Source organism: Hibiscus syriacus, unplaced genomic scaffold (assembly GCF_006381635.1).
Source record: "Hibiscus syriacus cultivar Baekdansim isolate YM2019G1 unplaced genomic scaffold, ASM638163v2 tig00111061_pilon, whole genome shotgun sequence".
Classification (NCBI taxonomy): Eukaryota; Viridiplantae; Streptophyta; class Magnoliopsida; order Malvales; family Malvaceae; genus Hibiscus; species Hibiscus syriacus.
The window spans coordinates 193,575-221,096 of NW_024062967.1; the positions used below are offsets into that span (position 1 = coordinate 193,575).

The 27,522-nt window shown below is 37.6% G+C and overlaps 2 protein-coding genes, 1 long non-coding RNA gene and 2 pseudogenes across 3 annotated transcripts; 2 read left to right on the forward strand and 3 right to left on the reverse strand.

The window, feature by feature from the left end:
* Positions 1 to 3,963: 3,963 nt before the first annotated feature.
* On the reverse strand, positions 3,964 to 4,368 carry LOC120151609 (EPIDERMAL PATTERNING FACTOR-like protein 5). Its single transcript, XM_039164004.1, has 2 exons — positions 4,246 to 4,368; positions 3,964 to 4,152 (listed from the first exon to the last, which is right to left on the reverse strand). The coding sequence occupies exons 1-2, from the start codon at positions 4,366 to 4,368 to the stop codon at positions 3,964 to 3,966; spliced, it is 312 nt and encodes a 103-aa protein (XP_039019935.1).
* A 1,631-nt stretch (positions 4,369 to 5,999) lies between these two features.
* Positions 6,000 to 7,333, forward strand: LOC120151610 (annotated as a pseudogene).
* An 18-nt stretch (positions 7,334 to 7,351) lies between these two features.
* Positions 7,352 to 7,723, forward strand: LOC120151595. Its single transcript, XR_005518630.1, has 3 exons — positions 7,352 to 7,364; positions 7,461 to 7,570; positions 7,686 to 7,723. It is a non-coding gene; the product is annotated as an uncharacterized LOC120151595 (long non-coding RNA).
* A 415-nt stretch (positions 7,724 to 8,138) lies between these two features.
* Positions 8,139 to 9,317, reverse strand: LOC120151632 (annotated as a pseudogene).
* A 71-nt stretch (positions 9,318 to 9,388) lies between these two features.
* LOC120151611 (zinc finger protein-like 1 homolog) lies at positions 9,389 to 14,964 on the reverse strand. Its single transcript, XM_039164005.1, has 6 exons — positions 14,953 to 14,964; positions 12,665 to 12,751; positions 11,153 to 11,273; positions 10,952 to 11,046; positions 10,317 to 10,388; positions 9,389 to 9,496 (listed from the first exon to the last, which is right to left on the reverse strand). The coding sequence occupies exons 1-6, from the start codon at positions 14,962 to 14,964 to the stop codon at positions 9,389 to 9,391; spliced, it is 495 nt and encodes a 164-aa protein (XP_039019936.1).
* Positions 14,965 to 27,522: the final 12,558 nt, after the last annotated feature.

The window sequence follows — 27,522 nt, forward strand, 5'->3', positions numbered from 1 at the left end:
ATGATGTCAGAATTAAGATGTATGATGGTTCTTTTCGGACGTTGTGTGGTGTTCGACATATCCTATATTTAAAGAAGAATTTGATTTCTTTGGACACTTTCCACAAGAATGATTTTATCCATAAGGCTGATGAGGATAGAGAAACCATTCGGTTTGTTAAAGGAGCTTTGACTGTGATGAAAGGAAAGATGACTGCAGGGAATATTTACAGATTGTTAGAGAATATCATTGTAGGTGGAGTTCATTCTGCTGAGTCATGTGATGATACTACCAAACTGTGGCATATGCGTCTTGCTAATCTTAGTAAATGTGGTATGGCTAAATTACATAAAAGAAATCTGTTACATGGTGTAAAAAGCTGTAAGCTCAATTTTTGCAAGTATTGTGTTCTTGGTAAACAAACTAAAGTTCGTTTCAAGACTGAGAAGCACACAACTGAAGAGATTCTTGATTATATGCATTCTGATGTATGGGAGCCTTCCACGACATCGTCTTTGGGTGGATCTAGGTATTATGTTAATTTTATTGATGATTTTTCACAGAAAGTTTGGGTTTATTTTTTAAAATAGAAGTCTGACGTTTTTGAGAAGTTCAATCTGTGGAAAGCTGAGGTAGAAAACTAAATAGGACGAAAAATCAAGTGTTTTCGGTCTGAAAATGGTACAGAGTACACAGATTCACATTTTCTAAACTTCTGTAAGGAGCATGGAATTAAGAGGCATTTTACAGTGCGCAAGACACCACAACAGAATGGTGTTGCGGAACGGATGAACAGGTCGTTGAATGAAGAGCTAGATGTTTGCGGTTGAATGCGAGGCTTCCCAAACACTTCTGGGCTGAGACTGTTAACATGGCGTGTTATCTTATCAATAGATCGCCAAGGGCGTCATTGGCTGGGAAAGTTGCAGAATAGGTATGGACTGGTCATGATGTTACTTTTGATCACTTACGAATTTTTGGTTGTCCTGCTTATGTGCATGTACCTGCTGATGATAGATCCAAACTTGATGCAAAATCGAATGAGTGCATTTTTCTGGGTTACAAGAAAGGTGTCAAAGGATTCAAGTTCTAGGATCCAGTTGCGAAGAAAATTGTGACCAGTAGAGATGTTGTTTTTTATGAACATCCCATGTTGCAACAGAAGAAAGACACGACAGTGGTGGATTTCAAGCAATTTCCAGTTGAGAAAACATAAATTTCTCAACCAACTTCTGGTGGTTCCGCTACGGATGATTTGCAGGATTATAGTCTCGCCAGAGACAGGGTGAGACGGACGAATATAAAGCCTCTGAACAGATTGGGTTTTGAAGACTTGGTCTCTTTTGCAGTTACTGTTAGCTGTGATGATCCAATTACTTTTCATGATGCTGTTACTAGTCAGGAAAACGACAAGAGGATGGCTGTCATGGTTGAGGAGATGGAGCCTTTGAATCACAATCGTACAAGGGAGTTAGTTTGCCTTCCTTAGAGTAAGAAGCCTATTGGTTGCAAATGGGTGTATAAGAAGAAACAAATAGTAACAGAAAAAGAGGGGAGAAGTTCAAGGCTCGTTTGGTAGCAAAGGATTTTTCACAGTAGAAAGGAGTTGATTATGATGAAATTTTTTCTCCTGTGGTCAAGCACACTTCAATCCGAGCAGTACTTGCATTGGTGGCTAGTTGGGATTTGCATTTAGAGTAGATGGATGTTAAAATTACTTTTTTGCATAGTGATTTAGAGGAGTAGATCTACATGCATCAGCATGAAGGTTTCACTCAACCTGGAAATGAACATTTAGTTTGCAGATTGAAGAAGTCTTTGTACGAGTTGAAATAGTCTCCGAGACAATGGTACAAATGGTTTGACTCCTAAATGATCAAGATTGGCTACAAGCGATGTGAGTATGATTGTTGTGTCTATGTTAAGAGCCTTGATGATGGTTCTTTTATTTTTCTGTTATTGTATGTTGATGATATGTTAATTGCTGCGAAGAACATGGTGATGTTATCGGTTTGAAAACTTTATTGAGTCAGAAATTTGATGTGAAAGATTTAGGTGCTGCAAAGAAAATTCTTGGAATGGAAATTTACAGGGACAGAGACTCAAGGAAACTGTGGTTATCTCAACGGGGTTATGTTAAGAAAATGCTAAAAAGGTTTGCGATGAGCAGCGCAAAACCAGTGAGACTCCATTGGCGAATCACTTTAAGCTCTCATCAGAACAGTGCCCTAAGACAGATAAGGAAGCTGAAGATATGGAAAAAGTTTCGTATTCTAATGTTGTTGGCTGCTTGATGTATGCAATGATATGTACTCGTTCTGATTTAACTCATGATGTTAGTCAAGTTTGTAAGTACATGTCTAAACCTGGTAAGCAACATTGGGAAGCAGTCAAGTGGATCTTTAGGTACTTAAAGGGTATTGTGGGACATGGAATTGTTTTTGGTAATCAGCGGGATAATCCTTTGGTTGTAGGATATGTGGATTCAGACTATGTGGGTGAGTTGGATAATAGAAGATCTACGACAGGGTATGTCTTTACTCTTGGTGGAGGGCATATTTGTTGGAAGTCTACTGTTCAATCTGTTGTGTCATTATCTACAACTGAAGTTGAATACATGGTAGCGGTTGAAGTTGCAAAAGAAGCTTTATGGCTTACTGGTTTAGTGAAGGAGTTGGGTGTTTAGCAAGGTGGAGTTTAGTTGCTTTGTGACAATCAAAGTACTATTCACTTGGCTAAGAATCAGGTATGTCGTGCTAGAACTAAGCATATTGATGTAAAGTTTCACAAGATCAGAGAGTTGATTGCATCTGGAGAGATTTTTTTCCAGAAGGTACATACTGATGAGAATGCCGCTGATATGTTCACCAAGCCAGTTACGACAGACAAGTTCATGCATTGCTTGGACTTGTTGAATGTTTCGAGTTGTTAAAAAAGTAAGGTAACCCAACCCACATTGAATGTTTCCTAAGGGGAAGGATATTCTCCAAGGTAGAGATTTGTTAGGTATGACTCATAAATATACCAGTAAAGAGGACAGAGGATGGAGTGGAGTGAGCGAACATTATCTGTCCTTTTTAGAAAGTCTTGTAGTGGGGGTTGTGATTATGTGGGTTGGGGGTGCAGGGGCTGCGGCCCCGCGGTATGGTACAAAGTTATTTTTGTAAATATGTATCAGGGTTTATTTATTATAAAAGGAGATGTAACCTAAACCTATGAGATATTAAATAAAATTCTAGCTCCGCCTAGGGCACCGAGGACGTAAGCATATTGTTGAACCTCGTTAAAATTCTTGTGTTCTTTCCGTTTTCTTTACCCGATTATTCAACAGTATCCAACACCTTGCCTTGCCTTCAACATTGGAAATTTGGAATTGTTCTAGTTTGATGTCATTGCCCCAAGGTGTAGGGAGCCTCACGGCACTGCAATTGCTGAGAATCGAAGGATGTCCGCATCTGGAAAGGCGGTGTATGAAGGAGAGAGGCGAAGATTGGCCCAAGATGGCTCACATCCCATCCGTTAAAATCATCTCTGACCATCCTCCCTTCATAAGGTAAAGGATTTCAGCATTGCATTTCTGTATTAATGAAATCATGCGTCCATCCATGATTCATCGATTTATGTATTAATGAAATGACGATATGATTTCTTAAATACATTTTCAGGCAGGGTGACTGGACATGGAGTCTCTCAAGAACAAAAGCTCGGTTCTGTTCATAACCCCGATGAGAGACGAATCATGTGAAAATTAGAGATCAATTCTGTTCCCATAGTGCCAGGTAAGAACATTCTCTTAATGTTTAACTTACACTAACATTCTTTCATGTGAAAATTGTTTATTACTCTACATTTTAATTATCATTTGAAGCAAACAAAACACTCGGCAAATGTCACACTAATTAAATATATAGTTTAAGTAATGCAGTTATATAAAAGTAATATACTGGTATTACAGAACAACGTAACCTTGTTAAAAACCTAGAATTACGGCGGGTATATATTTTCTTGGCACATGCATTGCCAAACTTGAGGGTAGTACTCGTTCTCTTCTGACTCCACCGCTCGAATCGGTATTCCGATCAGCATACATGGCTCACACTGCTTGCACTTTGCATGACAGGAAGCCGGAAATGATCCAGGCCTTCTAATTCCATCAATCATCCCCGGACTTCCCTGCATATCGATATAAAGCACTCAAAGAACGTTACATAAACAGTAAACTAAGAACATGAAATCACTATTAATGTGACCGTGGAATGTACCGACCGGAGAAGGAGAAGGTGACGGTGAGCCGGCCAGCTCGCGAGAGTGAACCGGGATGGAAAAACGAAGAACCGTGAGCAAGATGGTGATGATGATAATGGTGGTAATTTTGTTTATGTGTTCCATGTTCCTAGAGAAAGCAAAAGGAGATCAGGTCATGTATAACGTGATGGCAACTATATATACAGTAGTTTGAGAATCTGGGGTAGTTGAAATTTTCACTGTGTAACATTAAGAAATGGTCAAAACTGATCTCAAATGAACTGAGAGTATCATCATGAATGAGCATAAGCCATGTGCTTACAGTTCCAGATAGGGTCCTAACTCCTATCTTTTCAAGTGGAATAATGAAAGAAATTGCCAAATGCTGTGGTGTATTTGAATGTATCTAGTCCTGATTACTTCAACATACATGCCCTTTGAACTCTTCTTTTGTTTCACTGTCCGGACATGATCCAATTACTATAAAATATTATTAAACTAACAGAAATTTAATAAGTATTTAACCTAAAAAAATTGAAGAAATAGATTTAATTACACAAATTTAAACCAATAAATATTTAATTCTAAATTAACACTATATTCGTATATTGATATCGTTCATTATTTTATAACAATATTTTTCAAAAAGGGTATAATGATACTATTAAAACACTAATTGAGAAATTAATAATTGTTAATTTATTTATAAATATTAGAAAAATTAATGTTTCAAATAATTTTATGTAAAAGTATAACAAATTTATATATTTTTATCAGTTAAATTAGCTTTTTACTTTTCATAAAATATGAGACAGAGAATATACATCTTACTTGCCTTGATTTGTAAGGTTAGTATAGAATTATGCAACTCCAAATCAAAGGGTAGGGTTGAAGATTACAGTACACGTAATTCATCACCAAATAAATCAAAATTATTATATAAGAAAACGTAAAATGAAATATATTTAAATATGTTATAATTTAGGTCACTAACCATACATAAAATAAAATTATATATGTCGATATATTAAATATTAATTTGATATTGATTCTAAGATATAAAATATTTTAATTTCATTATTACCCTTTTATTTAGTTTAGTTCAAGTTTGATCCTTGAACTTTTTTTTTCATTTTAGTACTTTTTTTTTGTTTTATTTTGATATTCAACTTATTAATTTATCTTATATATTAAGATATTTCAATAAAAAATTAATATGTGACACATTTTTATTGAATTAAATGATTTTTAGAATAAAATGTCACGAAATGTTAATTCGAACATGAAAATAAAAAAATTAAATAAAACCTTTATATTTTTAAGTCCACGTGTGCATGTGTAGTATGTACATAACTAATAAATTATATTCTATTTTTACGAATGTGTTGAATGAAAGGAACAATTAATATTTAGTCCCTATACTTGTTAGCTTTTTTTCAATTTAGTCTTTAAATTTCTGTCCATATTAATCTATAAATTTAGCATGTTTTCATTTTTAGTTCTTATGACGACGATGTAAGACTATAGATTATATCATAAGGTACAATATTAGGGTGCCATGTCATCAAAATGATTAAAAACCAATTCATATATCAACAAGGGTAGAAAATATATAGGGACTAAATTAAAAGCTTTTGTCAAGTTCAAGTAGTAAAAGTTGCATTCTTCCATGAATAAAAATATAACTTCTCACTTTCTCGTATGTTTGTTCTTACACCATCTTCTTCCTTCTCTTCTTCAATTCCTTAAAAACTGATTCACGCAATTCCCAGAAAAATTCCACGTGTCAAACAAAAAAAAGCAAGAGATGGAGCTACAGAAATGTCATCTTCTCCAATGGTTTACACTGTTTTCTTTGTTAATGACTTGTTACGCAAGATTCGTGGTAGAAAAGAACAGCTTGAGGGTTACTTCATTGGAGAAGATTAGGGGAACCCACGACACCGCAATCGGAAACTTCGGGATACCTCAATACGGCGGAACCTTAGCCGGAGTTGTGGTTTACCCCAAGAAGAACAAAAAGGGTTGTGAAAGCTTCCATGAATCTGGGATTTCCTTCAAATCCAATCCCGGTTCTCTTCCCACTTTCGTTTTGATCGATCGTGGAGGTACCCTTTTCTTCATATTCCATAATTTTGAGTTTCTTTAGCTATAATTTTAGTGTTTATGATTCTTTTTTTATTTATTTTCCCAGATTGTTTCTTTGCTCTAAAGGTTTGGAATGCAAAGCAGGCTGGTGCTTCTGCAGTTCTTGTTGCAGATGATATTTCAGAAGCATTGATCACCATGGACAAGCCTGAAGAGAACAGATCATCTGCTAAATACATCGAAAACATAACGATTCCATCCGCTCTTATTGATAAAATTTTTGGTCAAACTCTAAAGAAAACAATAAGTGGTGGAGATATTGTCAATGTTAATCATTGGCGGAGGCTGTTCCACATCCTGATGATCGTGTTGAATATGAGCTTTGGACCAACAGCAACGATGAATGTGGGATTAAATGTAGGATTCTGATGAAATTCTTGAAGGATTTCAAGGGTGCTGCACAAATACTTGAGAAAGGTTGCTATACTCAATTCAGGCCTCATTATATAAGCTGGTATTGCCTCCAGTGTAAATCTTAGTGCATCAACTATGGAAGATATTGTGCACCTGATCCCGAACAAGATTTTAGCTCGGGGTATGAAGGGAAAGATGTAATTATCGAGAATTTACGGAAGCTATGTGTGTTCAGAGTGGCTAACGAGACCAATAAGCCTTGGTTGTGGTGGGACTATGTGACGGATTTCCATATAAGATGCCCCATGATGAAGAAAAGATACAACAAGGAATGTGCAGGTGTTGTTATGAGAGCACTTGGTAAATGGTTAATAAAAGAATCCACTTTTTTAGCTTATTTTTATGACTGAATCATGATGTTTTGTCATTCATTCAGGGCTTGATGTTAAAAGGATTGAAAAGTGTATGGGAGACACTAATGCGGATGCAGATAATCCTGTTCTGAAAGAAGAACAAGATGCTCAAGTAATTCTCCCTGCCTAGTTATTTATGGTTCAGTACTGTTTTCTTGTATTTGTTGTGAATTCTCTAGTTGGGAAAAGGAACTAGGGGTATATGTTACCATGGTGCCTGCATAAGTGAGTTTTGGATCAGGGATTTGTATCTTGAAGCCATATCTTAGAAACATATGATTTATGGTTAGTGTTTTCATATCAACTCCTTGCACTACCCAGGTAAGACCGGTACTGAAGTAAGAGCATCATGGGGTGCCACTTGGGTCATTTTAATCGGCTTGGCAATGTCCGGTGGCGGGGCATATCTCATATACAAATACAGATTAAGGGTAAGTGATTATATTCGGTACTTGGAATCGAGGCGATTGGATTGACATCCTCCTATGAACTTAACTTATCGAACTGGATTCCGCCTAATGGTCATGTGTTTTATTACTTTTGCAGTCATACATGAATTCTGAGATTAGGGCTATAATGGCACAAAACATGCCTCTGGATGGCCACGATGAAGTTCCGAATCATATGAGCAATTGAGCAAGAAGACAGAATTCCATTGTTTTACAGAGAGTTGTAACGCTGTTCTTGTTCCAAATTTATTCAATTGCGTTTAAAGCATGGATTTCATTGATATGTAAAATATATATGGAACAATAAATGGCTATTTGTTGCTAAAATGATCTGCTTCACTAACTACATTGTATTTTATGTGATTACAAGAAAGAAAATGGACAAATTTGATAACGATTTTGTGGTAAATTATTGATTACAACTCAAGATTTTCAATAAATAAATCCATTACAAAACGGCAATGACTAGTTTCGATTTAGAGAATTTGCAGATAGCCCTATGCTCCCGACCGAGATGGTCTGCAGTCCCCACACCTCCGACAACATCTTTCTACGATCTCTTTGCTGTCTCAACCTCGAGATCGATTCCGATATCCATTCCGTTGTAAGCAATGGGTGCGTACATCCATAGATCATTGGAACTCAACAGCTTAATCTGCAGCTGCAAAAACTTGACATGTTGGACAGCTTCTTCAAGCATTGTACTAATATCAACCTTTGTTCCATTGGGGACAAGATTCTGTAAAATTCTCAGCCTTTCGTTGATTCTTTCCCTTCTTTTCTGCAAAGATAGATAAGAAGATAGATCGATTAATCGGTCGATTTTCGATTTAATCTTCCCCAATGCTTGATAGAGTTAATGGTGAATACTTAGTTACTTACCCTTGAATAAAGGCTTTGAGGATCAGTGGCAGCTCCCCTATTGGCTCTTGTTTTCCCATTCAAATTTAGTGCTGCATTGCCCTTTGAACCCGAATTCGATTCTAGAGAGGCATTCGAGTCATCATCGGATGAGCAACTGGCCCAGCTTTGCCAGTTGAGACCAGCATTACCACCGTCCTCGTCAACGTTCTTCTTTGACCTTGCATTTCTCCTGGTCCTTTGAATCTGTACCGGTAAACAAAATTATGATCAACAAAAGTGCTGCAGGAGAAAAACAGAGAAAGAAAGATGCATTTGTGTTTTCGCAACTCACGTCTCCCGAACTAGTCCGAGATCGTTTCTTCGAATTCTCCGCTACATTGTTGCATTTCTTCTCCGTCACTATCGGTACCGAAATCTTATCAGAAACAACAGGTTCTTCCATGATTAAACAATCATCGACATCAACGAGAAACGAACTCGTGTTCTTTCAATCTTCCATACAAAAATAAATCGAAATAGTGCCATTATCGGCTACAAAAACAGGGTGAGAATCACTCAGGTAAAACCTCTCTTGGCTCGACGAAGACGAAGACGAAAAAAGAACACTACTAGCAGTAGGACTATAACTACTCATATCCGAAGAACAGGATGAAACAGTAGCATCAGCCATTGTCATGTCCACGTTCACAGGCCAAAAAGACGATGGGATCTTCGTGTTCGATCCCGGATCGAGTTCGAGCCGACCATCATCAGTTAGGGGACAGTTGCTAAGCAATTGAGCCATGAAATCAGCTTCCTGATCAGTGGTATACATCCCACTGAGACAACTCCAATGATCTTCCAAAATGGCTTCCATCGAATCCATTAAAGAAAATAGTTGTCAAATTTTCGTCGGATTTCGATCTGATCCTGGAAAAAGAAGCAGGATAAACAGGCCTATATATACACTCCGGCAACTGAAGCAAATGCAGGTGGAGGACCACGGGGATCTGTTGTAGGCAAAGAAACAGGATGATTTCCAAACAAATTCTTCTCCATGCCAGTCTGTGCAATATCAAGTCAAGTCATTTAACTTTTATTTATGCACAATGTGATAAGAATACACGCTGCATTCATCCTAAAAAGGAGACTACAATATAAATCTGCAATAGGGCAAGCCAAAACTCCAATCAAACAAAATCACTTTTTCTTTCACAAATCACAACTACTTGCATATGATTCACACGTATTCAGAGGTTAATTTCAGAGGCAACTGATGATCTTCAGCAGTTTGAAACATAAGAAGATTGAGCAGGCACCCCAAATACTGAGATCAATGACATTCTAGTATCTAAAGTTGAATATTAGAAGCTTGAAATAGCTTAGAAAACGAGATTTCAGTAACTTCCCTGCAGTTCAATACTCTTGGTGAACAAGGAAAGAGCAGGTTTGGCCATAGCATACATGCATGGCCAAAATTTTACAATAACATTCATTGGAAGTAGTTGGTTCAGCTGAATGCTGAATATTGAATTTGATAGGTCAAGCTTTCCTAGCAGAATGAATTCCATCCACTTCAGAAACCTCTACCAGGGAATAGTTTAATCCGGTAACTTTAATGCTAACCATTGAAAGGAGAACTCAAGCTTGAATAGCACATGCTGAAAAGGATAACTGCATTACAATTTACAACTGGCAAGTGGCAAGAGTAGGACTCCAAAGCACCCATGGTCAAATATGATAAGAAGCAAATAAGGAAAAGTGGAAGAATACCCTGATAATCAAAATATGGAAAACAAAAAAATAAAAATAAAAATCTAAAGTTCATTTTACATTAGAATGAGTAGCCATTCTTTGTAACAGCCCAAATCAAGCATGAATTCACCTGCATAATAGCCTCCTTCAGCAGTGAATGAAGACGAGATGCTGAATCTTTAACACTCTTGGGAGGCCATATCTGGGAAAACCATTGCAAAATGAGACAAGTCAAAGAAGAAATAACCAATATCATTTCACCTAACCGCTACAATACAAGCATAAAGTAAATAATTGATGAATGCCAAAAGAAAATCATGTGGTCTTGAGTCCATTGAAATAATTCAAACAAATGAAGTTACTGGAATATCAGAAACATCAGCAGAGAAGTTTTTCTCCATTAGCAACCTAAATGAGAGGCTAACATCACCTTCAACTGTAAAGTAGTAATATCTTGCAAAATTTTTCTCTCTTTTTGGATGAAATAAAATTGCTTATCCCAAAAAAATAAAAAGAAAGTACTTAAATGAGAGGTTCCAATTATGGCAGTAGTTTTTATACTGTTAACAATCTCTATCCGTCATTTGAAACATGTACATATCTAGCACCTAGATGCTTCCAACTACTTGAAAGGTTCAAGAACATTGTCAACATCATTTCTGAGAACATATATGATATATCGATCACTTCAAACAATACAAACAGAACCTTCTGGGCATGAAAGATCTGATTCATGCTGAAAATAAACAGATTTTGAGAACTTACAGATGTTGAACAAGAAGGACATGCATATCCAGCAGGTGCAGTGTGCGGCGGAAAACTTTTGATATGTGAAACCAAGCAATTTGTATGTATGACATCTAAAGTAGCAAATAAAAAATGTAAGATCATACAGCACAAGTTTAACATGCTGTTTTGCACAAAGAAAAGGCAGTATCTAGCATCTACATCAGCATAAACACATAAGTAAGCAACCCAACCGAGTGGGTACAGAGCCATCCCCTTCCTCAAGCACAGCTTGGCATTTGCAACATCTGGGAGGCCAATCATACTCTCCATATATTACCCACTCTGAGTAAGTACGTATCTAGAACAAAGGGGAAGTAAATCATTATAAGCCTCAAAAAAGCACTTTATGCGAAATCTCCACTCAGAATCGTTTTATAACAATAAAATAAATACATGCATGAATAACCTTTATCTAAGCCTCATTACAACCCATTTTAAGACCCGGTGATAATTACATCTTGTTCTACTTAAGTAGTGAAGATTTGATTGTGTTACAAGCTTATGGAGATGTCATGTGAGGTTCCGACTTTGAGCTTTCTTTGTTAGTAATGTTAAATCCCACATAGTATTGGAAATACTATTGGGAATAGTATTTAAGGTTTGACTTTCCCAATTCCTTGTTGAGTGATAGAGAACAAGGGGGACTCTCGCGCACCGCTGCCGCCGTCTGTCTGTCTCGGCTCGGCACGGCACGGCTCGGCTCGTGGTCATGGTCGTGGTCGTGGTAATACGTGTCTTCGACACGTCCGCGCGGATACTATTTTTTTAGAAAAAATTCTTGAGGAATTTCTCTTTTAAAAAAACAAATGGGAAAATGTGAAAGATTTCAACTGATATTTATAGGCTGCTGAGGACTGTTTAATTTCAAATGATAACAGCTGGTTTATGAGAAATTAAACAGCTTTTCCTAAATTAAATCAAAAACGTTAAGATGTATCTGGACTGATTTCCAGCTTTGTACAGAGGAGACAAGCTGTTAATATCAAGAGTTATTTGATTTAATTTCATGGGTTACATGATATAATTTCGGGAGTTATAACCGCTGAACAATGATGCAATGAACATGGACTATTTTTGAGTCAGGTTCATCTAGACGTTTCAACTGTTACAAAAGAAGAGATTTAATCCTGAAATTTTATGGACGATTTTAACCCTATTTCTAGCCTATAAATAGAGTGCTATATTCAGCTTCTCAACTCACTCTCAAACATTTACAATTCACTTACAAAAGTGTTTTCTACAATTCTCTCTGTGAGTTCTCTCTGAGTGCTTTCCAATCAGAAGAGCAATACCACCAGCAGTCCACTCCGGTTTTGGGTGTACGAAATTCGGAGCGACCGTGTTAACCTCGGGGGACGGTCCGCCTACTGCAGCGATTACACACATCGGGGCGAATTCATTTCTAAGGCAATGGTTTTTACCACGACACGGTTTACGAATTTATTCCTTTTAATTACTGTTTATATTTCCAGTCAATGCTAACGGTGTAGTTTTGCAGTTCATATATCCAACAATTTAGAAATGAAATTCATATACTGCAATCATGACAACACCTTTGAGCAAACTAATCCCCGATCTTTCCAAGCTCGATGCACTTGATGGAAAGAATTATAGAAGGTGATCCCAAAGAATCCTGATATTCTTCGAGCAGCTTGATCTTGACTACGTGTTGCTCAAGCCACCACCTACCATGCCGCCAACCCCAGCTGTCGGTATTGATACGGGTGTGGTCCTCAATAATGATGCCTTAGCAACCGCCGCCGCCGCTCTCGCTACCTACGAGAAATACGAGAAAGACAACAAGACGGTGCGAGGACATCTGCTCAACCACATGTCAAATAAACTATTTGATATATTCCTTAGAGAAAGGAGTGCCAAGGCAATATGGGACACTCTCGACAAAAAGTATGGTGCGGACAATACGGGCATCAAGAAGTACGTTGTTGGTGAATGGCTCAAATTCCAGATGACAGACGACAAGACAATAATAGATCAAGTACATGACTATGAGAACTTAGTCGCTGACATCATCACTGAAGGGATGCAAATGTGTGAGGTGTTGCAAGTCAATGTACTCATTGAGAAGCTGGCCAAGTCATGGTCTGACTACCGCAACTCTCTTAAGCATAAGAAGAGAGATATTTCGCTTGAAGAACTTGTGGGCCATATGAAGATTGAAGAAGCCAACCGTTTAAAAGATAAGCTTACTAATTCTATGAGTAATTTATCTTTTAAAGCTAACTTGGTTGAGTCTAAATTTAAGAAGATCATGAAACGTGGGAATCAAGACAAGAAGACGAAACCACAGAAGGCTACCAACTTCAAGAAGTCAGGAAAGGCCAAACCGGAAAGAAAGACGTTCAAGTGTTATGCATGTGGTTTAACCAGCCACAAAGCTTACCAATGCCAACACCGATCAGACCGCCAGAATGACAACAAGCCACAGATGCATGTTGTAGAAGAAGATGATGAGATCATTGCTGTGGTGGTCTCAGAAGTTAATCTGGTGGAGAACAGTTCAGAATGGGTAGTTGACACTGGCGCTTCGAAGCATTTCTGCGCAAGGAATGAGTTTTTCACCGAGTTCGAGGATGGGAACACTGGTGAACGTGTGTACATGGGGAACTCTAGCAGTTCTGAAGTGCTAGGCAAAGGCAAGGTTTTACTCAAGCTGACTTCTGGTAAAACTCTGGCTTTAAATATTGTTCTGTATGTACCTACCTTGCGTAGAAATTTGATAAGTGGTGGGCTTCTGAATAAGGCAGGCATTAAGTTAGTTTTTGAGGCAGATAAACTTGTACTTTCCCGATATGGTGATTATGTGGGGAAAGGGTTTTTAAGCAATGGTTTATTTGTCATAGAAACTCAATTTAATGAAAATAAAGCTACCACTTCTGTTTATATTGTTGAATCCATTGATATGTGGCATGCTAGATTAGGACATGTGAATATTCATGCTTTAAAGAAATTAATGAATATGAATGTTCTGCCTAAACTAGACACAACTAGCTTTAACAAATGTGAGATTTGTGTAGAAGCTAAGCATACTAGACCTCACTTTAAGACTGTTTCTAATAGAAAGACTGAACTATTAGAACTCATTCATACTGATCTAGCAGATTTTAGAAACACTGAAAGTAAAGGAGGAAAACACTACTACATAACTTTTGTAGATGATTATTCAAGATATACAAAAGTTTTTCTCCTAAGAACTAAAGATGAAGCTGAAAACTTCTTTCTTATTTATAAGGCAGAAGTAGAAAATCAATTAGATAGGAGAATCAAACGGGTTAGATCTGATAGAGGTGGTGAATATGGATCTAATTTCTTAAAAGATATTTGTGAAAAGAATGGCATAATTCATGAAAAGAATGGCATAATTCATGAAACTTCAGCGACAAGAATTGGTTGACTTACCTAAAAGATTTAAACCAATCAGCGACAAATGTGTCTTCTGAAAGAAACTCAGACCAGATGGTCCAATCTACCAGTACAAGACAATACTAGTTGTCAAAGGGTTCACTCAAATTTTGGCTTAGACTTATTCGATACATATTCTCTCATAACGAAAATCTCAACGATCTGTGCATTATTTGCACAAGCCTCCATTCACATGTTGCAAGTACATCAAATGGATGTAAAGACTGCATTTCTGAACGAAGATCTAGATGAGGAGATCTATATGGAGATCTCAACGAAGATCATTATAATCTCATTACGTTTTTTTTTTATTTATCTTTTTTTTAATTAATTTATTTTTAAGTCGTCATTTTAAACCTAGTCAACGTGGAGTAATCAATAAATGAAAGGATGTAGCATGGTTAACGTGTCACGTCAGTAGAAATTAATGGTTCCATCAATTACGACGAATAACGTTGGTTAAAAGACTACATTGATTTTATTTTTAGTTGAAATGCCACATTTAGTGTAAAAAAATACGCAATGACCACATTAATTTTTTTTAGAAGTATAGAGACCTTTAGTACCATTTTGTCTAAATTTAATTGTTAATTATTTAATAGATAACTTAATAATAATTTATTATTATACATTAATAATTTGATAACTTTTTTATAATTGTTTAATAATTTAATGTTATTCATCTTCATTTTCTTTTACACTCTATTTGTTTTTAAATTTGTCATTTAATACTGCAAGTACAATACTTCTTAAATAATATTTCTTTTTATCTGAAAATCCAAATGAAGGAATATCTTTTTCCACATTCTTTTCGTTTTCAAGCACTTCAAGCCACAAATAATTTTGTGATGATCTGAATTTTCGAGTCAACGTATAAAAAATAGTTTAGAATAGCTTTAGGTTTAGAAGTATGTTTGAGCCTCTGAGACAAGTTAAGGTTGATTTTAAATCCAAATATTTGAGGAATAAGCTAACTTGAGGGTATTCAAGGCCAACAAAGGTGATATTAGTGATGCTAAGTGTAACACCCTAGACCTGACCTATGCGTTTCGACTAAGTCTAGTGGATCACATTATGATTATTAAAGACATTTTCCGAAATCGTTATTCTATCAATATAAAATCACATTATAAATAACATGAAATTATAAACAAATTATACTATCAAAATCCAACTCGTAAATATAGTACCAATAAATAATAATTTAATTTAAAACATGTCTTCAAATTCAAAATCATAATAAACCGAGCAGTACTAGCAAAAGAGTCATCATTATAAAATCCGATATTTAAAATAAGGTCCATGTCACCAAAATAAAGTCCACTTGCAAGATAAAAACATTACAATCTGATTTACTTCAAGAGATATGTTGATCCTCCAAGTGCTCGAACCGAGGTATCTAACCAACAGTATCTGAAAGGGGGAAAACATTTTCAAAAGGTGAGCTAGGCTCACTGTGTCCCAACATTTCCATAAAATGTCAATAGGTACAAATCATAGTCCAGTAATCTCACAAATTCGTAAAAGAGTTTAACTTTTGAAAATCATAGTTTAAACCCTTTTCTGGTACACCATCAGTAGTTCTCAAAATTATTTTCCATATAGCTTACTTTATGCACATAGCAAAAAGAAAGCCGACTTAAGGATAGGCTCTGAAGCTTGTATCCTTAAGCCCAAGTCAATAAGTCCATATAGCTTACCAAAGCACACAGCAAAGGAAAGCCGACCTAATGAAACATCTTGGGGCCCTCAAGAGTCACATTAGGCCCATTTAGCTTGATCAGAGCTATTCCATCGTAATTCAATTCCAAAATTCAATTGCACCGTGACATAAATTCCATAAATCCAAAAACATGGTAATCATATACCATTTCAAAACAAAAATTAGATAGCAGCCATATTCCATAAATTGTCACATTAAATTGGTGCATCCATAAAACAATAACCAATGAATTCGGTGTACCATATATTAAAACCAATAAAACAGTTCAGTAATAAGTAGGGAACACTCCTCGACAATAGGTTAAAATAGAAAATCTACTGATTGCTGGTTTCACCACGCTCTGCTACCGTTTTTGAACGCGTGAATAATGGCACACGTGGTTTAACTGATCTAGAAGAGCTGGGTTGAGTTGTCGAACGATCCGGAGAGTCTCTTGTACCTTCAAACAATATTAATCTATCAGTCCCAAATCCTATTTAATTGTTCAAAACTAGACTTCTTAAGTATATAAGCATTTTTCGGGTTTGACTATCAATTTGGGGTATTTTGAGTCTGAATTTGGCCAAACGAATTGCGGAATCGAAATCAGGACGTCGAAAAACATAAAATATGACTTTTCGAAAATTCAGATTCTTGGTCAAAGTCAAAGTCAACTACTTTGACCATCGATTTGGAGTCATTCAGGTTCGAATTTGACAAAACGGACAGTGGAAATGGATTTGGCACGTCGAAAACTATCAGGATAGGTATACTCGGAAAATATTAACGGTCGTTTAATGCTCGGTCAAAGCCATTTTAAGTTTTGGTCAAAGAAAGTCAACGGTCAACGGTCCGGTCGGGTCGGGTTAACGGTCGGGTCTGGTCAACGGTCGGGTCGGGTCGGGTCGGACCGGTCAAACCGGATCAGACCGGTCAAACCGGTTCGAACCGGTTGAAACCGGTCAAACAGGTCAGAACCGGTTGAAAATCGGTTAAACCGGTTCCCAGCAGCCACTCGCCCTGCGGCGGCGCGTGTGGCGCGTGAGGCGTCCTCCGGGGCCCTAAAAATCCCGGAAAAATTTCTAAAAATTATTTTGAGCGATTTCGAGATACTTACAACGATCGGTTCAAATTTTTGAACGGCGGAGAGCTTGATTTCAAATCTGCCGTATCTTTGACTGCACCACCTCCTCATGCGCCGCCGTCTACGGCGGACAAGGTTGACACTGGTGAACTCAAAACGGCACAAGGAACACGATGGTGCGGGAGGTGTCGTAAACGGAGCAACGATCAGCGGTGAATTTAAGATTTTCTCGGCGATAGAGCTAACAAAACCGTCGCTACTTTGACTGGAAATTCCCGATGTTTGGCCGCGTTTCGCTTCAATTAATTTGAAGGGTTTGCTCCTCGCTCGATGATGAACACAACGGTGGTTTCAAAACAACGATCGGAATTCGAACGACGTCGGAATCGAGTTTGGAAGTTGTGTGCGTGAGGAAGGATTTGTGAAATTGATTTCTGTTTTTCAAAACAGAAATCACGCATATAACAATTGCCTGCCGACACTCCAAGGTTAAATTCAGGGCTTGGTCCCTGAATTTTCTTTAACTTTAAAACAAGCTCCAAGTTTTAAAATCTTTCAATTCAGTCCCAAATTTTCGCTAAATTTTCACAATTAAACCCTCCAATTTCAATTAAATATTATTTTGAAAATCGGGTTGTTACAATTCTCCCCCTCTACAAGAAATTTCGTCCTCGAAATTTACCTTATGAGAATAGTTGAGGAAACTGAGCCTCCATTGACTCCAATGTCTCCCAAGTAGCTTCTGAGGGGCCTCGATTACTCCACTGAACTTTGACCATTGGAATTCGTCTATTCCGAAGAACTCGTTCATCTGTCTCCAAGATCTGAATGGGCTCCTCTTCATATGACAAATCAGGTCTCAGCTCTACTTCTTCAACCTGAATAATGTGACCTGGATCTGGACGGTATCTCCTCAACATTGATACATGAAAGACATCATGAATACGACTTAGCTCAGAAGGCAACTCAAGCTGATATGCAACAGGTCCTACCCTCTTCAAGATACGAAATGGTCCAATAAATCTTGGACTCAATTTACCCTTACGCCCGAATCTCAATACTTTCTTCCAGGGTGAAACTTTCAAAAAGACCCGATCTCCCACTTCAAACTGTATATCCTTCCTTCTTTGATCTGCATAAGATTTCTGCCTATCAAATGCCTCTTTCAGACGGTCACGGATTAATCTGACTGTGTCCTCCGTCTCTCGCACTAACTCAGGTCCCAACGTTTTCCTATCACGCAACTCAGTCCAACAGATCGGAGTGCGACATTTACGCCCATAGAGCGCTTCATAGGGTGCCATACGAATGCTGGTCTGATAACTGTTATTGTAAGCAAATTCAGCCAACGGCAAAAGGTTCTCCCAACTACCATGAAAATCGATTACGCAACCCCGCAACATATCCTCCAGAATCTGAATTACTCTCTCAGATTGACCATCAGTTTGTGGATGAAAGGATGTACTATAATCCAATCTTGTTCCCAAAGCCGTATGTAACGCCTTTCAAAATCTCGAAGTAAATCTCGGATCTCGATCAGAAATAATAGACAATGGAACACCATGCAATCTGACAATCTCTGAAATATACAATCTTGCCAGCTTATCCAAAGTATAATTTACTCGCACAGGAATGAAGTGAGCTGACTTTGTAAGCCTGTTAACAATCACCCAAACTGAATCTTTTTTCGAAGGAGTCATAGGCAAGCCAGTAACAAAATCCATAGTAATACGCTCTCATTTCCATTCAGGAATCTTGATAGGCTGTAACAAACCTAATGGATATTGATGTTCTGCCTTAACTTGCTGACAAGTCAAACACCTAGCCACAAAGTCAGATATGTCTTTCTTCATACCAATCCAATAATACCTCTCTCTCAAATTCCGGTACATCTTATCTCCTCCGGGGTGCATAGCATATGGACTACTATGAGCCTCAATAAGGATAGTCTGCCTCAACTCAGCATCATCAGGCACACAATATCTACCTTTAAAGCATAAAACTTCATCCTGATCAATTGCGTAATCTGAGTTTGTCCCCTACTCTACTTGCTCAAAGATGGAAAGCAAGGAGCTATCAAGGGGCTGCTTAGCTTTGATCTCATCAACCAAGGTCGGCTTAACTTGCAATTCTGCTAACAAAGTGCCATCGTCATATAAATTCATCTTGGCCATTAAAGACCTCAACTCCGATATCGTCTTTCGACTCAAAGCATCTGCTACAATGTTAGCTTTACCAGGGTGGTAATCAATCACGCAATCATAATCCTTTAGAAGCTCTAACCAGCGACGCTGTCTCAAATTAAGTTCCTTCTGGTTCAGAAGATACTTTAAGCTCTTATGATCTGTGAAAATGTAACACTTCTCTCCATAAAGATAGTGTCTCCAAATCTTCAAGGCAAAAATTACTGCTGCCAACTCTAAATCGTGAGTAGGATAGTTAGTCTCATGCGGCCGCAGCTGACGGGATGCATAAGCCACCACCTTACTTTCCTGTATTAAAACACAACCAAGTCCTGAATGTGAAGCATCACTATACACTGTAAAATCCTTCCCGGACTCTGGTTGAATCAACACCGGTGATTGAGTCAAAACCGCCTTTAATTTCTCAAAGCTCTCCTGTTGTGCCTCACCCCAGTCAAACAACACATTCTTCCTTAACAACTTTGTCAAAGGAGAAGCAATGATCGAGAAGCCCTCAACAAAACGTCGATAATAACTAGCCAAGCCCAAGAAACTGCGGATTTCAGATACGTTCTTAGGTCGTTTCCAATTCATAATAGCCTCTATCTTGCTGGGATCAACCTGAACACCTCGCGCAGAAATAATATGCCCCAGAAATGACACTTCTTGATGCCAAAACTCACATTTGCTTAGTTTGGCATATAGACGATGCTCTCTCAAAGTCCGCAGAACGATCTTCAAATGCTCGTCATGCTCTGCCTCAGTACGAGAATAGATCAGAATATCGTCAATGAAGACCACCACAAATTGATCCAAATATGGTCGGAACACCCGATTCATCAAATCCATAAAAGCTGCAGGAGCGTTCGTCAAACCAAAAGGCATCACTAAAAATTCATAATGACCATATCTAGTGCGAATGGCCGTTTTTGCAACATCAGATCCTTTAACTTTCAATTGATAATACCCCGAATGAAGATCAATCTTAGAGAATACAGTAGCTCCTCGCAATTGATCAAATAAGTCATCAATCCTGGGTAATGGGTATTTATTCTTGACCGTCATCTTGTTCAATTTCCGATAGTCAATACATAATCTTAGCGACCCATCCTTCTTTTTCACGAATAGAACTGGAGCTCCCCATGGTGAAGTACTATGTCGGATAAATCCTCGATCGAATAATTCTTGCAATTGGACTTTCAACTCCTTAAGTTCCTTTGGAGCCATACGATAAGGTGCCATAGAAATAGGTGAAGATCCCGGATAAGTCTCAATCTCGAACTCTACCTCTCTATCAGGAGGTAACCCAGGCAACTCCTCCGGAAAAACGTCAGGAAACTCACTAACTGTACGAATCTCCTCGATCGTGGACAATGTACCTTTGGTGTTCAAAATACAAGCAATGAAGGTCTCATATCCCTTCCGGATCATATGATCAATTTCCATCGCTGAAACTATATTGGAGAGATAACCACGCCGTTCACCAATTAACACAACAGTCCGACCATCTGAAGTCTTCAGAGTAGCCCGCTTGTATTCGCAATCCAGCTTTACCTTGTGTTTATTCAACCAATCCATTCCAAGAATTAGATCGAACTCCCCTAAAGGAAGTTCCATAAGATCAGCGAGAAAAATTTCTCCCTAAACCTCGAGAGGACAACGCCGAAATACTTTATTCACTAATACCGCTTGTCCTACTGGACTTGTAACTGTAACAGTATTTTTAGTGTTCTCGAACGGAATCTGAAGGTTTCGAGATACTGAGCTCGATACATAGGAGTGAGTGGAGCCATTGTCTAATAATGCAAAGTATGGGGTAGAATAAATAGTAAATGTACCTGCAATAACCTCAGGCTCATCTCTGTCATCACGACGTCTAGTTGCATAAACTAAAGCTGGCTGTCTAGCCTCAGAAGCTGTTGGCCCTCTATTTTGCTGAGGTCGGGCTCTACTGTCTGTCCTGGACGCTGATCCTCGAGTCTTTTCTTGACTACAATCTCTAATTGGGGTCTGTACTGTAGTCTGCGAACGCACATGAGTTTGGGTAATGGTCTGCTCAAACGAATCTAACTGAGGACAATCCCTCCGATAATGACCACTAGATCCACACTGATAGCAAAGACCCATCTTCTTACAACACTCTCATGAGTGCTGTTTACCACAATACTCACAACGGGGCCCATTATAATACGACGAGGAACCGCCTCGACTGACTGCTAAAGGTGAGGATGCTGCAGACCTGAAACGTGTATTGCTTCTCTGATGGGCTAAAGTACGAGTCCTCTTCCCGGACTGTGCTGATGACTCTATCGGGCCTGAAAATTTATTAGATCGATCTTGATCAACACGCTCTCTACCAGAAGCTAAAACCTCCACCTCTTCCGCATCTTTGGATCTGCCCACCAACACATCAAATATCTCATCCTGATGGGTTACAACTTGCCTACGCAGCTCGTATATGAGTCCAAGGGCAAATTTACGACATCGATCTCTCTCCGTAGGTACCATACTGAATCCATACTTTAGCAACTTCAGGAACTCGATCTCATATTCAGAAACAGTCATGTCTCCCTGAACCAGGTCTTAAAACTGTTGTCGTCTCTGAGCTAAGTAGCGCTCTCCCAGAAAACGGCTCCGAAAGCGATCCTTAAAGAAATTCCAGGTCAAACGATCGGTAGGAACACTACTGGTCACTGACTCCCACCAAGTGTAGGCATTACCATCTAACATCGCCACAACACCCTGATATCTCTTAGTTGAGTCCAAACCCAACTGATCCATGCGTCTCTCTGTATCCTGGAGCCAATCCTCAGCTTCAGTAGGAGCTCCACCTATCTGTCCCCCAAAAGTTCTAACTCCATTGGCAATCAAAGTCTGCGAAATAGGAACCTCAGATACAACACCAGTAGCTCTGACTGCTCCCTGTATTAACTGCAGAAATTGTCTACCAAAATTCTCATCCAAAGCAACTCCGGTAGACTCTGACTCAATATCGGTCACTCCTATTATCGGTGTAGTCATGCCAATACCAGCGGCAGGAGGTAGATCCGTTGGGGTCGTAGGAGCATGATCACCTATCGGAGGTGGGGGATCTACCCGTATCTCATCGATCGGATCTGCGAATCTAGCCACTCGACCTCGTCCACGGCTAGTTCGACGACCACGTCTAGCACTCATTTTGATGGATCTCAAGTTTACTACAGAAGATAAAACTTAGGGTTAGATAAGCACTTGGAGTCTCAAACATAGTTAAAATCTTAATAACTTTGTAACATGGCCTTAGTAACTCGTTTTGTAAAATATTTCAAAACCGTATTTCAATGTGGACTCATACACAGTCCGAGGGTTAAAAACCAAAAGCTCTGATACCAATAAATGTAACACCCTAGACCCGGCCTATGCGTTTCGACTAAGTCTAGTGGATCACATTATGATTATTAAAGACATTTTCCGAAATCGTTATTCTATCAATATAAAATCACATTATAAATAACATGAAATTATAAACAAATTATACTATCAAAATCCAACTCGTAAATATAGTACCAATAAATAATAATTTAATTTAAAACATGTCTTCAAATTCAAAATCACAATAAACCGAGCAGTACTAGCAAAAGAGTCATCATTATAAAATCCGATATTTAAAATAAGGTCCATGTCACCAAAATAAAGTCCACTTGCAAGATAAAAACATTACAATCTGATTTACTTCAAGAGATATGTTGATCCTCCAAGTGCTCGAACCGAGGTATCTAACCAACAATATCTGAAAGGGGGAAAACATTTTCAAAAGGTGAGCTAGGCTCACTGTGTCCCAACATTTCCATAAAATGTCAATAGGTACAAATCATAGTCCAGTAATCTCACAAATTCGTAAAAGAGTTTAACTTTTGAAAATCATAGTTTAAACCCTTTTCTGGTACACCATCAGTAGTTCTCAAAATTATTTTCCATATAGCTTACTTTATGCACATAGCAAAAAGAAAGCCGACTTAAGGATAGGCTCTGAAGCTTGTATCCTTAAGCCCAAGTCAATAAGTCCATATAGCTTACCAAAGCACACAGCAAAGGAAAGCCGACCTAATGAAACATCTTGGGGCCCTCAAGAGTCACATTAGGCCCATTTAGCTTGATCAGAGCTATTCCATCGTAATTCAATTCCAAAATTCAATTGCACCGTGACATAAATTCCATAAATCCAAAAACATGGTAATTATATACCATTTCAAAACAAAAATTAGATAGCAGCCATATTCCATAAATTGTCATATTAAATTGGTGCATCCATAAAACAATAACCAATGAATTCGGTGTACCATATATTAAAACCAATAAAACAATTCAGTAATAAGTAGGGAACACACCTCGACAATAGGTTAAAATAGAAAATCTACTGATTGCTGGTTTCACCACGCTCTGCTACCGTTTTCGAACGCGTGAATAATGGCACACGTGGTTTAACTGATCTAGAAGAGCTGGGTTGAGTTGTCGAACGATCCGGAGAGTCTCTTGTACCTTCAAACAACAATAATCTATCAGTCCCAAATCCTATTTAATTGTTCAAAACTAGACTTCTTAAGTATATAAGCATTTTTCGGGTTTGACTATCAATTTGGGGTATTTCGAGTCTGAATTTGGCCAAACGAATTGCGGAATCGGAATCAGGACGTCGAAAAACATAAAGTATGACTTTTCGAAAATTCAGATTCTTGGTCAAAGTCAAAGTCAACTACTTTGACCGTCGATTTGGAGTCCTTCGGGTTCGAATTTGATGAAACGGATGGCACGTCGAAAACTATCAGGATAGGTATACTCGGAAAATATTAACGGTCGTTTAATGCTCGGTCAAAGCCATTTTAAGTTTTGGTCAAAGAAAGTCAACGGTCAACGGTCCGGTCGGGTCGGGTCAACGGTCGGGTCGGGTCAACGGTCGGGTCGGGTCGGACCGGTCAAACCAGTTCGAACCGGTTGAAACCGGTCAAACCGGTCAGAACTGGTTGAAAACCGGTTAAACCGGTTTCCAGCAGCCACTCGCCCTGCGGCGGCGCGTGTGGCGCGTGAGGCGTCCTCCGGGGCCCTAAAAATCCCGGAAAAATTTCTAAAAATTATTTTGAGCGATTTCGAGATACTTACAACGATCGGTTCAAATTTTTGAACGGCGGAGAGCTTGATTTCAAATCGGCCGTATCTTTGACTGCACCACCTCCTCACGCGCCGCCGTCTACGGCGGACAAGGTTGACACCGGTGAACTCGGAACGACACAAGGAACACGATGGTGCGGGAGGTGTCGTAAACGGAGCAACGATCAGCGGTGAATTTAAGATTTTCTCGGCGATAGAGCTAACAAAACCGTCGCTACTTTGACTGGAAATTCCCGATGTTTGGCCGCGTTTCGCTTCAATTAATTTGAAGGGTTTGCTCCTCGCTCGATGATGAACACAACAGTGGTTTCAAAACAACGATCGGAATTCGGACGGCGTCGGAATCGAGTTTGGAAGTTGTGTGCGTGAGGAAGGATTTATGAAATTGATTTCTGTTTTTCAAAACAGAAATCACGCATATAACAATTGCCTGCCGACACTCCAAGGTTAAATTTAGGGCTTGGTCCTTGAATTTTCTTTAACTTTAAAACAAGCTCCAAGTTTTAAAATCTTTCAATTCAGTCCCAAATTTTCGCTAAATTTTCACAATTAAACCCTCCAATTTCAATTAAATATTATTTTGAAAATCGGGTTGTTACATTAAGCAAGAGGGAAAGGAATCGGATTTCAAGTTTAATGTGATAAGATGTGTCGATTATTTAGGATTGGAACGTGATGCATGTTGGTGTTTTTCAACGTTTTGGGATTATATTTTGATCACTCTCCGAAAAAGTTATTATATAGGAATTTTTTTCTTAAATTAAGCTTGTACATATTTAGATTTATGTTACATATTTTACATTATTTACGTATTGAGAGTGAATTATTGGAACTTAGGTTAATTTTACTGCTTTTACTGTAAACTGTTATACTAATGTTGTGATATTGTTAATGATGTAGTTGTTGCTATGAGCCGATACTAGACTAATTGTCGAGTCAATTTTACAACAACTACTGAATCGCTAGGCAATTAGAGAAATTTCAGGAATTGATAAAAATATTTATATAAGTAAATACAAATATTTATAAAAGTGTTTGTTGAACTAATTTACGTTAGTATAAGTAAATGTTGATAAAATATATTTGGGCAATTAACTTTTATCATGGTAAATAAGTATTAATAATTTATTTAATAAATGAAGTTTTTCAAAATTGTTTTCAAAAATTTCTCTAACAACGAAAAATGATTTACATAACATTATTCCAACACCAAAAAATAATTTTATGAAATTGTTTTTCTAAAAAATATAATTCATTTTCCATAATTCAATTTCAATAAAAACTAACGGTCCCTAAGTTTGAACAAGGAAATTTATGTTTGTGTTTTTTTGTTTTTAAATGTTTATATATTTGATTCATGTTAGTTTAAATTTTTAGTATAATATTTATGTTTGTTTATTTTATTTTTGAAAGTGTTCATATTTTTTCATTTAGCAGTCGTAACAATGTTTGATTAACGTTTATGAACATGTTCATTTAAAGTTCGTAAAAATATTGATTTAATTTTAGACAATCAAGACTTTTTTATCCTTTTATTTGCAAGTCAAATAAAAATAATGAAATTATGCCACTAATCTTCATATATTTTAGGCCTCACATTTTTAACTCAAGAATTTATCTTATATTTAATTTTATTAAAATGTAAAAACATGATTTTTTTTTTACAGTCTTCTCATAAGTGAATTGAAATTTGATTAACTATATAGATAAAGATGAAAGATAGAGACATAACCGATTAGCCGTAATTAAACAAACCCGATTCACAAATGCTTCTGTTTTTATATTATATTTTTAAGCGGTCATGAAATGAGACTTTCACACTACGAAGTAAGTACTAAGCCTAGCTGAGTTATAGGTCATTGATAAGATCACCTTACCAGCAACGTATCTAGTCGTCACAGCCAAACACTCATCCTACGAAATATGTATTCTATATTAACACGCCTTACTGTCACTAGGATTCTCATACGTGTCCAAATATAAACCCGACACGTAGTAAAATCTACGTGGCGTGCTGGGGGAGACTCCCAACAAACAGAACGCTTTTGATGTGGATAATATCAAAGCTTACTTGTCGGTTATGTCATTACCTGTTAAAGTCCTTCAAAAGGGAATTGCAGAGCGCCACGTGTGAGTAATGTTGATCTAATCGCGGGTGACGTGCCGTATGCCTTGACGGTTCCTCTTTTGTCAAGCTACGATTTTTACACATCAGAATACACTTCTATTACTTCACTCTACTTGGCTCCACTCCGACCATTAGTTGTAGAAAAAGCAAGGGAGATGGGCGACTTTTAAGAATAAGGATCGATAAAAATATATATAATTAAAAATATCATGAAAATATAATTAAATTAAAATATTATAAAGAATATAGTATTTTCAATTGAATTGAAAATGTTGAAAAAATTAATAATTTTAGTTACGTCTAATAAAAAGAAAATAGAGTTGAACACGTGCCCAAACAATGGATGATTCTAAGGTAATTAGCTGCCTTCCTAGAACACAAGCAACCACTAACCGAACACGAGTTGAACAGCCAAGAAAACAAGGTTTAATATACACGTTAGTATGTAAACATTGCATCTTGATTAGTTTGATATTTAAAATTTTTCATATTCAATTTGAAAATAAATTTTAAAATCGATACAGATGTTAATTCCATATTTTAGCAATAAGTTAAATTGTTAACACGATATGATTTGTCAAAATGTTCACATCACTAAATAATACATATCATAGTTTGATTGATTAAAACAATCAAATCCAGGGATTAAATGTTAATTAACGGTGAAATAAATTTATTGTAATTAAGAATATAAAAGTGGGTAAAATAGCAGTAGTAAAGTGATAAGAAGAAGTTTTGACGTGGAACAAGTCATACACAATCTGGTGTGGAAAGAAGGCTCAGTCTCCACACACATGTTTCTTCCTCGTAGTTGACCGACTTCACTGCAAATTCTTATATAAACCCCCTTTCACTCCCCCGATTTAATTATCTCATTTTCTTTGT

Excerpts from the sequence above, each read along its gene's own strand:
- LOC120151609 (XM_039164004.1), bottom strand. The coding sequence starts at position 4,368 with ATGGAACACATAAACAAAATTACCACCATTATCATCATCACCATCTTG. Across the intron at positions 4,153-4,245 it reads CGTCACCTTCTCCTTCTCCG|GGAAGTCCGGGGATGATTGA; the intron begins GTCGGTACATTC and ends ATCGATATGCAG.
- LOC120151611 (XM_039164005.1), bottom strand. Across the intron at positions 11,274-12,664 it reads CAGCTGGGGTTGGCGGCATG|ATACGTACTTACTCAGAGTG; the intron begins GTAGGTGGTGGC and ends CCTTTGTTCTAG. Across the intron at positions 9,497-10,316 it reads TGAAGGAGGCTATTATGCAG|ACTGGCATGGAGAAGAATTT; the intron begins GTGAATTCATGC and ends GATATTGCACAG.